The following is a 14351-nucleotide window of genomic DNA, read 5'->3' as shown; positions in this document are numbered from 1 at the left end:
ATGTCCTTGTGGATTCGTCCTGCTTCCTTTTTCCCGCGATTCTTCGAAGAAGCCATGCGGGACTTCCGCCAGATGGATCGGCTTATGTTCGCACCATTGTATCGCACAATTCCTTGTGAGCTGAACTCGGAGCAAGCGGCTGGTGAGGTGAGTGCTTTTTTATGTCGGTTTCTTCTCTTAGTTTTCTTGATACCAAGTCTTTTTTCTCTTGTTGTTCATATGAGTTTTCAAACTTATTAATTTTTTTTGATAGGTAGGAAAGTTTGCAACTTTTTGTCGCCTATTCTTATTCATCCCTTTCTTTTGAACCGAGCTGGGTTGGGTTCTGAGTAGTTATAATTCTAATAACTATGGTAATATCACAGACGCTATGAATCGATTGCGCTAGAACGTGCTGTTTCCTATTTTTCCATTTGCACTTTAGAGAAGGCACCATTATCTGGTGAACAGTTTTCATTTCGTTGTGACCGTGAAATTGGCCCCAAGCGCAAGCTGCATTTTTTTAAAATTGGACTTTCTAGTAAACACTGAGGAAATCCGAAATCCATTGTATTCAGTAGAAGACAAATACAGAAATTTTCTAAATTTTGCTATTTTTGCGCTTACATTTCAGACCATCAATGACGACTCAAAGTTTGCCGTATCGATCGATGTCTCCAAATTCAAACCAGAGAACCTCAAAGTCAACTTGGACGGTCGAAACCTTACTATCGAGGGCAAACAAGAGGTGAAGGAGGAAAACGGGTATTCAATGAGGTAAGAATTATTTTTTCCAATACAGTGCAATATGCAGTCCGGCTAAAATGACTTTATTTGTAATGGAATACGGCATAAGTTTTTGCATTCGAACCGTGTTTCCAACCGTGGAAAGATGACCGCAGATGTTGTATCTGCTGTATTTTTACAGTTTCGTAGGTAGGTTGTACAGTAGGTTGTCAACAGCAGGTCTGTCAGTAGCGCAAAAATCACGAGTTCTCGACCAGACTGTATTTCTGCTGCGTATCTATTAGTTCCACAACTACGGAACAAGTTATAGTCGTTGAACTGTTGAGATGATTCCATTTTCTTTTCTAGGTCATTCGTTCGCCAATGGGTTCTGCCGGGAAATGTAAACCTTGACGCCATAAAATCCTCACTCACCGACAGTGGTCGTCTCTCTATCGAAGCTCCCAAGATTGTAAAACCAGAAGCGGAGACTGGCAGATCCATCCCGATCGAACGTGTCAGTGCAAAGCAGTAACCATACTGAAATTACTCATGAACCTGTTCCATAAATATTTGTCACTACATTAATGCTTTATTTCGGAGTAACGATACCAATGCACTTTATTAATTGTGCTTACGTTTGCTTGTTATCGATGGTGTGTACATTCATACGGATCTTGTATTTTGATGAACGTTTGACGAACAATAAACTATGATTAGTTGAAAACATTGTGTCGTGCATGTCAAAACAAATATGGTCGTAATGCGTGGTTTATCTTTCAGACAGTAGGATATAATCACTGAATCTGAGCAGAACAACCGTGGTTTGACTTTAAAAAAAAAGCAAAATGAACTAATTGAAGAGTAGAATATAAGAATTGCAGGGACCAGATCTCGCGCAGGCTGATCAACACTTCACGGCGATCTTCCTGCAGTATATCCAGGCTTTCACCAAGACCTACGGATACGGATACGGATATGATGCATTGCATAAGTCGAGGCTGTGCTCTACATGAAAAGAAACAAGTCCTAGTAGTTCAACAGTACTTCGGTGTCCAGAAGAAGACTTTTCTCTCTTAACTAAGAAATGGAAGCTTAGTTGAGAAAGAAAGGAATTAACAAATGACACGAATAACATTGAATACTGGAAGAGTTATTTTAACAATTAGAGGAGTTAACGGCAATTGTTTCATCGACACAATTTTTAATTACGGGATCACAAAGTTCGAAATAGACATTCGATTAATTCACGAGAGAACGGAATGAAGTGTTGACATTTGTGGTGTCAAAAGCGAATTTAAAAGGGCAACGATCAGAAATAATAGCGAATAACAACGAATGACAATTGGATGCCTAATAAAACCGATATGGTGCGAAAGATCCGCGGCTGTTATCTAAAAACGCAGTGTTTACGTGAGATCCCGGAAGAGGAGACCCAACATATTGATTTTGGTGACCTTCTCGACCGATACCCTGGTGGGTCACACTTTAAAACACTGTTTTTCTTCATATGTGCAGAATATCGCCAAATCTTTCCGTTGAATCCCTATCCCCTAACATTCACAGTACTTCGCAACCTTAAGTGTGAAGTGCAGTGCATTCTTCACAAAGTGTCAATTGAGTGCAATTGTGAAAGTGAAAAAGATGACATACGTTTCGTTTGGTGCCTAGTTGTTTCAAATTCAACCCTTCTTTTGTCTTTTTACCCAACTCCTTAACTTCCTGTTCTTATAACTTATCATCTTATACAACACCATCTATTTAACCCAATATATAGTAGGGTCAAAACCACATGAAGCACGTACGCAATTGCGTACGCGGCTTTCTCGAGGCGCTTCGGTGGAGCGTAGCGGCTGGGAGCGTGGTGAAACTCTTGCTGGCACCACCCATCGCTGCAGTTTGCGAAGGTCCAAACTCGGTTCCAACTGCTGCCTTCACCGCACCGTTTCGAGCGCGTACTCAAGTGCACCGCAACTACACTCACGATTCATGTCGTTTTTGTCCCGACTATACGTTAGGGAATACGCAAATGCACCAAGTCACAGGTCGTCTTTACCCGGCTGTGCCTGCGTGTCGAGAAGAAAAAAAAGAGTTCTTTGCAGCAGACGACTCGAACTCAACTGATTTACAGTCGTGGCAAAACGACATGAAGCTCGGTGCAGATACATGAGCGGTGCAGTGGAGCGTAACGGTTGGCATCGAGGTGGGACCATCACGAACTGCAGCGGTGATTGGTGCTAAGGAGGGTCCTCTCTCGATCTTTAACCCCTACGCTCCACTACACCGCTTCAAGCGCAGCCGCTTACGCGACTACACCGAACTTCAAGTCGTTTTGACCCGAGCATGACATGTTCGGCGGCAAATATATTTCAGTAAATTCGGCAGAATGATCAATGGTAAATAACTACGACGAGATTGAATGACATCGAACGGAACAGCAAACAATTGGACGTCACATTGAAAAGAGCAAATAATATGTGTGGTGAGGTTTGAAGTGGTCTTTGAAACTCGTCAAAGACTTCTTGGATATTCACTTTCGTTCAGTGCATATTCAAAAATTACAGCATGAGAAGAAAATCACAGAACGATAGTAACCTCTATCAATATACAAATAGTTTCTTTTTTTAGCTTCTAGGGATCACTACAACTTCTACCCTGCAATGTTTCGTTTCCTGTCAAGCGATAGTATTTCCTTCCGCTGTTCCTCAACAGGAAACTAGAAAGAGAAGCAACTAACCAGAAGTCAGAAAACTACTACTTGTATAGGGATCAAGGTAGCTATCGTCTTGTGATTTCTTTTTCATATTCATAAATTTCATAGATCCATGAAGCAAGGACAGGACGTGACGGCGTCGCATTCGTACAACTCACAGATTGGGTGTGCGCTTTGTGTTGGCACACAGTAACGTTCAGGAAACCCTCTATTTTTGAGAATTACATTAAATGGAAATCTTGTTTCAGTTTCTTTCTGTTTAATCCAGAAAGCAAGTCTCTTATCGAATGAAGAACATCGCTTTTTTTCAAGTTGGAGAGTTCCAGTTCTATCAAGAAACGATATATTCTTATTGAACAATGAATGGAGGGAGCTCATGCATCTCAGGATTCACACGGGGAATTTCAGGTAGATTCAGTAAGCAGAACAAAAATCTGATAAGTATTTAGTAGCTGATAGTAGCTAAAGATCGTCACTAGAACCCTCCAATTAACATCGTTTCCGCGCTACTAAATATTTGCTAGTAATTCTTAATGTTACAACATCAAACGTACACTCGCCGCCAAATTGGTTCAACCGGGCAGCCGCGCGCTACTCACCCGAAAAACTCGCCCTCTCTCTGCTTGACCTTCACTTTCTCTTATTTCTGTCCTACTTCAGTTGCACGTACTCGGTTGAACAGGCCCGGCAACGATGACATGTGTGTATGTTTGTATAATCGAGTCAAAAGACACCTGATCACGTCAACGTTCCAACGTCAGGTGAGCGTCTCACAATGAAGAAGCCGCACGCGTTCGAGAACAGGAAAATACGAGGACAAAGTGTTTTTGACCGGACTGTACGTAGAAAATTCGAGGTGGTTTATGGTGTATATGCACAATCGAACTGACGTGTTGTGCTGCTAATTTCGGAATGTGTTGATATAGATTATTTACATATCGATCGTAGACGAACCCATCTCAGGCATCATTCGCTCGATAATCTCTACACGAAACATGATTTTTGATTCGATAGTTTACATAGTATGCTTAGTTGCAATCGTCTTCGACGATCTTGTGATTATTGCTTCATGTCAAATCTAGTTTCTAATGTAAACACTCAAGAGGGAAAAACCCGTGCCCTCCCAAAACCGCTCCATGAGAAGCGTAATCGTCGAAACATTCAGTTCACAAGAACAGTTACAAATTACCGAACCTGATCAACCTGATCGGTTGTTCGGTTTGTTTGGGACCCAGACATGCACTTGAAATGTGGGCGTGACTCAATGGTGGCGACGAGCGCGCTCCGTTCTTCTCGCACGCACGAACACATTTCCACTTTTACTCTTCACGCGTCCGCTCCCACACGGACATATAGAGTTATATTCGTTTCGCGCTAATCAACGAAATTATTCGTGGTGGATCTTACGTGACATGACTGATGCGAAAACAAGGTAAGAGGGATTTCATCTACTTGGAATCACTAGCAAATTATTCGTTAGAGTTGTGCGTCAGCGTGCTGGAGTCTGGCTGTGTGGAATCGATCCTCTCGCTGGATGGGCGGAAATCTAGTCAAATTACTTTTTTTCTTTCCTAGTTGAGTTAGGGAGCGTATCGATGATGATGTTAGAAGGCAAGAGCTCGGTTACATGCATCATGATGCATGTTGCACGAGACATTTTTCGGCCATATTTGACAATCGATTTCTAATTGTGAAATGGATTCGATTCTATTTATTTTTGTCCTAACTATTTCTCATTTCTATTCAGGCGGTATTTCTGTTTGTAATTATGGGTTTTGTAGTGTTAAACACGTGCAAAAATCTTACGGCACCTTTATTTTAGAACAAAAACAACCTCGATGAGGTCATCGTTTCGATTGCGAAATACGCATTGCGAAATTTTGTTACTTCGCCACTCAAAAAATGCAAAAGATTACAATGTGAATCATAAATTCCCAAAACTTCGTGACGCAATTGGGGAAATTTCCACCGTTGCAGTACAATGTGAGACTTGAGATCATTTGGAAGTAGAACTCGTCATAATTTTTTATCATTCGTGTAGATGAACACCGCTGCGAATGTCGTTCACGTCACCATTAATGTTCCTACCTAGTTGTAACCCTTGTTCTTGTGTCTCTAATGCACAAATTAGTCATTTTCGTAAAAACAATGTAAACGACTACAAGTTTTGCGTGCTTTTTCGGAAAAACGGCCCCAAATCCTAGTATAGACCTCGTACAGATGGGGAAATTTTGTCTATTTGCACAACATAACGATATTGTTTCTCTCATAGCCGTCGTTTAGAATCACATATGGATGAAGAAGTTGATGAACTAACAATGGGTTGGGAATTGTATGAAATGATTTGTTTACTGTGTTGCTTTGCAATGTTTTTCTTGTCAATCCGCCGCGAACGCGTTCGAACGTTATCAGAGCGAGTGCATTCTCATAAAGAACTGATAGCGTTTATCCTTGTTAGTTAGGACTTTGTGCGGGGTGGTATTCGGTCGAACTTTCGACCTCTGTGACGTCATCGAGAGAAGTTCCAAATCTCGTGGCGCTGAATGTTGAATGCGAGGTTTGTGTTGTTTTTGTTCTGCATATCCATGCATACATCATTAGAATTCTGTACGTGTAATGAGTATTATTTGTAGATTTCATCATATTAATATGAACTTAGTTCAGGGACAAGCATGTGAACAACGGTACGTCCGCTGGTACGGTGTCCGTCGACGCCGACGGTCTCATCGAGGTAAGAAGCTTCTTCTCCTCTTTCATTTAGTTTGTTTAATTCAAAAAGATGGTATTATCCGTTTGTACCTGCGCGTTCACTGTGTGAAAAGCGTTGTGTAGGTTTAGAAAACGTAATCCCATTCCATTCAAGTTCGAAATCAGTATCTCTCTTTATGATGAATTAGTGTCCTACCATATTAACACTGCGGTTTGCAAAATTTCATTAATATTTCTAGGAATAGTTTTGTATTCGTGATGTGTCCCATTGAATAACTACATAGTTTTTTACATTTTACTACTACATTACTGCAGAGATATACGTATGACTTTCCTTTTCTAGCGTTTGTCTGCTGAGACTTAAAAACGTTAGTAACAGACATGTTAATTGCTGTTCTGCGTTTATCATAGTCTCATTTTCACTTGAATATGTGGTACTGTCTGTTCTCTTCCTTTGTATTCGGATATCTCCTATATAAAGAAGATATATATTGTATAGCACAAGGTTTTTGTGATGCAAATGCAGATAATGAATTTGCGTATAATTCCGTTTTTTAGAAGCTCTAATAATGCGGTTGAACTTTCATTGTTTTGTTTCTTTTTATGAAAAGTGCAGTTCAATTTTTTTTCAATGCTGTCTCATAGTTCGTTCGACTAACTCCAATCAAAAATAATCGCAGACACATGTTACACAAAAGAAGAGCGTAATCCTTAACAATATTTGTTTCCGCTATTAAATGAAATAACGAAGTCTGCTTTTTTTGTCTCAGAGAATCGATCGATGGGGCAAAAACAGACAAGCAGGAGAAATTATTCCTGCACGTCTCCCAAGCCTGTAGCGCCGCTTTGATCTTCGGCGTCTTCCCTTACTTTGAGTCATGAGGATCGTTTTCAGAGAACGCTCATTGTTCTCGTTTTGTCTTATATGTAAGTAGGGCGTATTTTGCGCGCGCGCGATGCTTTCAGGAGCACTTTCGGAGCTAGTGTGTGTGCTTCCCATGCATCTTGTTTTCATATCCATGTTTTTAATGTGCTTCCCATGCATCTTGTTTTCATATCCATGTTTTTAGCAAATTCCAAATAAGAATAATTTCAGATTAATACTTTTTGAGGTCAAAACATTACCTACTTTATTTTAGAAGTTCGTCTGAAGTCGCTAAATTTCATTGAAAAAGAAAAATAACGAGAAGAGTTATGCTCGGGTCAAAACGATGTTGTTGTGGAGTTGCGTAAGTGGCTGTGTCCGAGGTACCGCGGTGAAGCTAGCCGTTTGATCAAAAATGGGACCACTGCGAACAGCGGTGATGGATGGTGCTAGCAAGGGTCCTCCTCGATTTCAACCGATACGCCGCACCGCTTCGATTACAGCCACTTATGACTGTCCGAGCTTCATGTCGTTTTGACCCATCTATACCTCAGATTGCTCTCTTTGCGTACCTATATTGAAGTCTTCACTATGTACTTTTGTTAACTCATTTTACATACATTCGGCAAAGGGTATGCATTTGCAAGTCCCATTCCTAACAGGCGCACGTATGTTATGAGGACGTGTAGCACATTTTTTTTCTGGTTGGTATGCCGACTGATAATAACTTTTTTCCCTCTGTAATCCCTACAATGAAAAATTTATAAATTTGCTTTGATGATGACGAGTATTTCGTGATGAAGGGATGGTTAGTTCTAAATAAAAGTGTTTTTCTTCCAATAACACAAAATAGAAGCAAATCATCTAAGAGAAACTAATGCGAAAAACGGTGCACAGCGGTTGTGAACCTTGAGCTTTACCTAGCCAGTGTTTTAAGTGTTTTGACAACACTGCTCAATTATGCTTTGTGCTATAACAGATTTGGTGCTCATCAAACGTTTTCAATTAGTTTTACACGTTTCAGGTTGTCGAATAACGGCACGCTCTATAAGTTTTGATATCTAAGCTTGAAGAATTTTATTTTCATTTACTGGCGTTTCCAACGTTTTGCGCGTCACCTGCGTACTATTTTGAATTTTTTGCTTTCTATTTGGCTTTCACTCGGTTTCGTAGTCGTGCAGAGATTGAAAAAGTACTGCTATTTCAGGGCAACTATGATCAAGTGGTGCCTTCTTTTGATGAAATGAATCTGAAGGAGAATCTCCTTCGAGGAGTGTACGCATTTGGTTTCGAAAAACCATCTGCCATTCAGCAACGTGCTATTGTTCCGTGCTGTTCATGTGAGTTTGCACTACATTTACCCATTTTTTGTTGCTACGTAATCGTACGCTGAGGTGGTGTGATCAGAGGTCTTTTTTCATTCTTATATCATGTCACGGTAAGTGAAGCTCGCGTCAATAAAGTAGTTGTCTTGGACTAATGTTTTCAACACTCTTTATGTAATTTTAAATGGGAATTCGTGGACGTTCTGCACCAGTTGCCCCATGGATGTGAGGCTTCTAATTCATAATACTTTCTTTTATAACCCATTGATGAACGAGCTAAACTTTGCGTAGGGAATTCGCTAAGGCAGCATAATGGGTTGCCTAATTCTTTACGGAAGCAAAAGGGGTTCAGAAAGCGAAGACGATACAATCGATTGTAAGAAGCAGTTGTTTGACGCAAGCAGAGTATGTAAGCCTGTCATGTTTAAAAAGTGATGCATTCTTTCCCCAGACAGGATTAGACCACTTTGCCGAACACTCCACTCTCGTATGTAAAAAGTTGTAAGAGCTAAGTTTCGACGAACTGTAAGAATGAAGTAATAGATGCATTGCTGATTCATCGCAGCAAAGTTCGCTCGGTAAGACGAAGTTAGCGGGTGCTCGGATGAAGTAATATCACTAAATCTTTCAGTACCTTCCAAATCTTATATGTTCTAATATCATTGATACGAAATGTTAATATGTTGGAGATCTTACTGTTTTCTTATTTTGCTAAGGAGAATTGTGTGGAAATTGTTGGCCTCATTGGTGTCCACTTTATTCTTTTTCAACTCGTCAGTTTAATAGGTGTAGGAAGTTCGCAAATAGAGTAAATGAATAATAGATCAATCCGCCGCTCTTGATCGTTCTGTCCTCTATATTTCTAGGAGGTGTTTCACATTTTCCCAATGATTTCTCTTCACAATGATTATTTACAAATTACGCCCTAAGCCCACCTAATAACAGGTTGGACCCTACGTCAAAAATTGAAATTTTTACCGTTGGGTTCCAGCTGCTATTGGGTATTATTAATTTAGTTCGAAGCTTAAAAACTCTGTTCACCAGGTCATGAGAAGATTATGCACTTGTTTGTACTTAATCATTTTTTTTAAACAATTTAGTCACAAAAACTGTCATTGTTTTGCGATTATCTTCTTTCCATTTCCCGGGGTGATTTCGTTGGAAAAAGTGTCACTTCCTGTTAATCATTAGTTGTATGTTGATGAAATTCCACAAACAATACATTGTGGGTAAATGCACTGATTGGACTTATCCTTTCAAATACTTATTATTGTAAAGGTGCATCGCTTCTGCATTCGCGGTATTTCTTGAGTAAATTTCCTACCGTGTCCACACCAGAGCGGAAATTGTTCGTCATCTTCGATCGCTTCGGCACAAGAACTTTTTCTTGCCATGTAGAGATCAATGAAGCAGGTTTCACCTTCCTCCACTTCTGCTGCCGTCTTTATGTTTTACAACCTTTGCAGAAGCGAAAATCAAAGAACAGGAAAGGCTTGTGTAATTACAAAGTTTTCAATAGAGACCCTAAATTCGTTTCGTTTTTTTTTTGACTCGTTACGTGTAGGTAACAGACCTTTTCTGAAATGAATTTTGACGGGATTAATGCTAGCTTATTTTCTTCTCGTGCACTGTCCAAAATTTAGATTGAGATCCCCTGTTTTTAATCACTGTCCGGCTTTTTTTCCATGGCTACGATTTGCGTGTATTTGACCGTACGCTCACGAAATATGAAAACTCATTCAATTTATTTATCTGTTTTATTTAGTGTACTCCTTTTCACTATCAGTGAACGTTGTTTTCAGCGCGTGATGTCATTGCTCAAGCCCAATCTGGTACCGGCAAGACGGCAACATTCTCGATTTCGATTCTGCAGCGAATCGATGAGACTAAGCCATACGTACAAGCTCTAGTCATGGCTCCTACAAGAGAGCTGGCTCAGCAAGCAAGTTTTTTTTTTACATCGAAACACTCAACTTACGAATACTTTTAGCGGTTTTTTTTTTGTTAAGAAACTGAGGATTACCAGATGAGATTTTTTTTTATTGCAGATTCAAAAAGTAATGTGCGCACTTGGAGATTACATGAAAGTCAAGGTACACGCATGTATTGGTGGCACAAGCATTCGCGATGATCAACGGAAACTGGAAGCTGGTGTACACATAGTAGTGGGAACTCCCGGACGCGTCAATGACATGATCAGTCGGGATATTCTCAGTGAGTCACGATTTTTCCCCTTGCATTCGTCATGTTACTCTTGCAAGCACCGCTTGAACTGCCGTCATAATAAAAGGATAAAAATGATAAAGTTTCTGGCGTTAATCAATCCGCTTAGGATGTGCCCCCCACGTTCACTTCAATTCAGAATCGTGTGAGGTTTACGAACGCGTAACTGGCCTATACAATGACTTGCGGTGGCTTACCGATGTGTCAAGTCAGTGTTTTTATCCTCTCAGACAAGTCTGGTACCAATTTATCGACCCCGGAGAGATGAAAGGCTTGGTGAACACTAGGGCGGATTCGTATCTCCGAACGATCGTGCAGGAAGCGGAACCTCTAAGCGCTACACTTCACCCGCCCCGCCGTCATAATAAGGTAAGGAAATTAAATACGAGGAATTTTCAACATCGAAGACTATAGCAAAAGCGAAGCGGTGATTTTCGCCGAATGCTGTCCGCAGATCTCCACCATCCCCGACGATTCGGACGAAAATTGGAGAGAAATGCGACCTTCCGTCGATTGTTGCATGGCGTTACTTCGGAATATCGCTCTATTCCTTCCTATCGCCCTCCTTGACAGTATGATGAGTCGCTGCAAACTCGTCCTTTTGCATGTGCCAAGCCACCTGTCGACATTCATCAAATAGATGCACGCATGACCGTGTTTTACCGTCCCTGGTGAACTCTGCGGACAGCTTGATGACTGATTTACATCCACATTTGGTCCGAACTGCAAGACTTGGAGGAAAAATGTGAGAAGTCTGTTACTATAGGAATGCACTGTTTACCCTTGTGCTTACGCTGTGGGGACCGCTGTAATGCAACGGTAGGAGTTTCCGTTGCGCCTTCATGGTTGCTTGAAACCGCCGTTGGCCATCGAAGCTATTTTGGTTTAATACATCGGCTGGCAAGTCATAGGTATAGGGCAAACACGCGTTCAGACATAAACCGATTTTGAATTGATGTGGAACCCGTTGGGATGTTCTAAAATGATTGATGAACGCCAACCACTCTATCCTTTATCCTTTTATGTCTATCAAGCTTTACAGCACTTCTACCTTGTCAAGCTAAGCATTCAACCTAGCTGTTTAATCATCCTTTTCAGTGACGGCCTATATAAAAATGTTTGTGCTTGACGAAGCTGATGAAATGCTTTCTCGTGGTTTCAAGGATCAAATCTACGAGGTGTTCAAGACTATGCCTCAGGATGTCCAGGCAAGTCATCGTGGCATATCGTCTAGAGTCTTTAGCGGACTTTGCTTTCTCAGTGCTTGGGTAGAATAAAAGTGTGTTGATACCAGCTGTTTAGGTTGTTCTTCTGTCTGCAACAATGCCAGCAGATGTGCTTGAGGTGACAGAGTGTTTCATGAGAAATCCAATTAGAATTCTTGTGAAAAAGGAAGAATTGACCTTGGAAGGAATTCGTCAGTTTTACGTGAATGTGCAAAAAGATGTGAGTGTTACCATCACTACATATGCTGTTTCACCAAGTTTGTTTCAAGGCAGTATACCACAAAATTGTCGGTGTTGAGGTCTTCCCACAGAAAGATCAGGCTGGGGTGTAGATCACTGCGAGCGCGATCACGCTCAATTCTCCTAATTGTTCTGGAAAGCGGTGTGAGAAGCGGTCTTCAGATCAAATATTTCGACGAGACGCCTCATAACTCACCAGATATGCTTACGTGCCACGTCTGCAAGCGAGCGAATGAAAATCAATGAGGTCTCCTCGGTACCTTATTCAGCTGTAATAGTTGGGTAGGCTGCTGAGGGAACCAGCGAGTATGCAAAAGTGACGCAGAATAAGATGCCTCGTAGGAAAATCGTCCGACGAGGCCGTTTTCCAGGGCATTTGAGCGGAAATCGATTTTGTTACAAGCTAAAAGCTAGCATTAAAATATGATGGATGTTGATTCTCGGTAGGTGGTTTTTCTTTTTTGGCTCGAATTTCTGCATTACGGAATGTGAGTGGCAGCCGATAAATATTCATCAGAATGTGAAACAGAGACTGGAAACAACGTAGTACATAGTTTCTCCTAAAACTATTGGCTTTTCATCGTATTCGCTTGTTTAAATGAAGTGAGACGATGCTGTTAGTGACTAAATATGATCTTTATAAAGGCATTCAATAATTTAAAAGAATCAAATCTAATCAAAGTCGCTTCGTCTCTTTGGGTTTTTGGTGCTTTTGTTATTTCTATTACTATATTTCTCTTCTTAATTGCAAATCAGAGAGAACTTTTAGTATTCATGATTTCCCTCTTTGCTTTTTTTAATAGTTGATTTCTTCTTTCTGTACATAATTATGACATTACCTGTAATTTATCTTATTCCTATCCTATTTATCTCGTTCTCATTCATTCTCTACTACACCTTAGTATCATGTGGTTTTTTTTTTCAAATTTATAAATGGTACCATTCCATCTGGACTGGCATATTTCCTTCACAACTCCACTTCATTGCTCATACTATCCTGATAATTAAGTATGGAACTGGACAAATTTTGCGTAGCGGTGGATTACTGCATGTGGTGTTCTAAATCTGAGGCCCTCGTGTTGGATAATGGTTAATTTGAACATGTGTGGTATCATTTTAATTTCTATTTGTTTTTCTCTTTCCTAGCAAAGTGTCGTAGTTCACTGGCTGATGAATAAGTTCAAGGTTTTTTTTTTCAGAAAAAATCTTTTAACAAAATATTTCGTTTAGGAGTACAAATTCGAGACGCTCTGTGATCTTTATAATGTGATCAACGTCACACAGTCTGTGATTTTCTGCAATACAAGAAGAAAGGTATGCAGGATCTAACAGTTTTTAGAACAACAACAAGTGTTACCTGATTCAGGTAGAGCAGCTCAACGAACAGATGACGGCGCAAAAGTTCACAGTTTCATGCTTGCATGGAGATATGGAACAAATGGAGCGTGACGTCATCATGCGGGAATTCCGTTCAGGTTCTTCACGTGTGCTAATCACTACGGATCTCCTTGCTCGCGGTATCGACGTTCAGCAGGTAGTTTTGGGAAATGACATTATTTCTCTTTCTTTTTTCCTTTTGCCGTTGTGAATGCGAAAGGTGGGGAAAAAGACGTCATGTAAGAGACAACGGCTCGTTCATGGATAAAAATCAGGATGTTTTTTAATAATACTTTGAGTTTTGCACGATATTCTCTCCTGACACCCACATCTCGTTCTCAGGTTAGATAGAGTTATTTCCGCGGTATTCGTCAAGTGACATTTATTTCTTTGCTACATCTTAAAATACATTCTTTCACAATTTCCATAATCAGACTACTTTCTCTACTAGCTTCCTCTTTTCAGTCTTTTGAACGGTATTAAAAAAATCCAAGAGATACACATATACATGGTGTTTAGGTGTCTCTTGTGATTAACTACGACTTGCCGTCGAACCGCGAGAATTACATTCACCGTATCGGTCGATCGGGTCGTTTCGGAAGAAAGGGAGTAGCGATCAACTTCATCACAGACAACGACGCTAGACAACTTAAAGACATCGAGCAATTCTATAACACTGTAATCGAGGAGATGCCAATGTCTATTGTGGACTTGCTGTAGAAGAAGTGATATCACTTTGAACTTTGCTTCCTGTTTCTTTCCCAGTTATTCTATCCACATGGTGTTAATTTAAACGGTGATTATAGACATATTTTATCTGCTCTTACTTTATCATAATCGAGATAATAAAATCTGCTATAGCTCTTTCTGTACTGCTTGTTAGGTTATGAACAGCACTCCATTAGATGACCCTGTATAAATTAGGGTCGAAACGACATGACGCACCTAGACAATTGCGTACTCGGTTT

At 40.4% G+C, this 14351-nt stretch overlaps 2 protein-coding genes across 4 annotated transcripts; both read left to right on the top strand.

The window, feature by feature from the left end:
* RB195_011640 (uncharacterized protein) lies at positions 1–1721 on the top strand (the record flags this gene model as incomplete). Of its 2 annotated transcripts, XM_064193156.1 has the most annotated exons (4): positions 73–147; positions 614–756; positions 1075–1222; positions 1590–1721. In XM_064193156.1, the coding sequence occupies 4 exons, from the start codon at positions 73–75 to the stop codon at positions 1719–1721; spliced, it is 498 nt and encodes a 165-aa protein (XP_064050738.1). The 2 variants fall into 2 exon arrangements, with proteins under 2 accessions (XP_064050739.1, XP_064050738.1); XM_064193155.1 differs by lacking the exon at positions 1590–1721 and having other exon boundaries at positions 1–147; positions 1075–1240.
* A 3109-nt stretch (positions 1722–4830) lies between these two features.
* RB195_011639 (uncharacterized protein) lies at positions 4831–14103 on the top strand (the record flags this gene model as incomplete). Of its 2 annotated transcripts, none has more annotated exons than XM_064193154.1 (10): positions 4831–4850; positions 6083–6149; positions 8200–8332; positions 10120–10259; positions 10366–10531; positions 11639–11748; positions 11843–11986; positions 13237–13320; positions 13373–13540; positions 13903–14103. In XM_064193154.1, 10 exons carry the CDS (start codon positions 4831–4833, stop codon positions 14101–14103), a joined length of 1233 nt encoding a protein of 410 aa, XP_064050736.1. The 2 variants fall into 2 exon arrangements, with proteins under 2 accessions (XP_064050736.1, XP_064050737.1); XM_064193153.1 differs by lacking the exon at positions 4831–4850 and adding an exon at positions 5962–5975.
* Between the last annotated feature and the right edge of the window lie 248 nt (positions 14104–14351).

The sequence above is a fragment of the Necator americanus genome, chromosome III, assembly GCF_031761385.1.
Source record: "Necator americanus strain Aroian chromosome III, whole genome shotgun sequence".
Lineage (NCBI taxonomy): Eukaryota > Metazoa > Nematoda > Chromadorea > Rhabditida > Ancylostomatidae > Necator > Necator americanus.
This window is presented reverse-complemented; position numbering and strand designations above follow the sequence as displayed.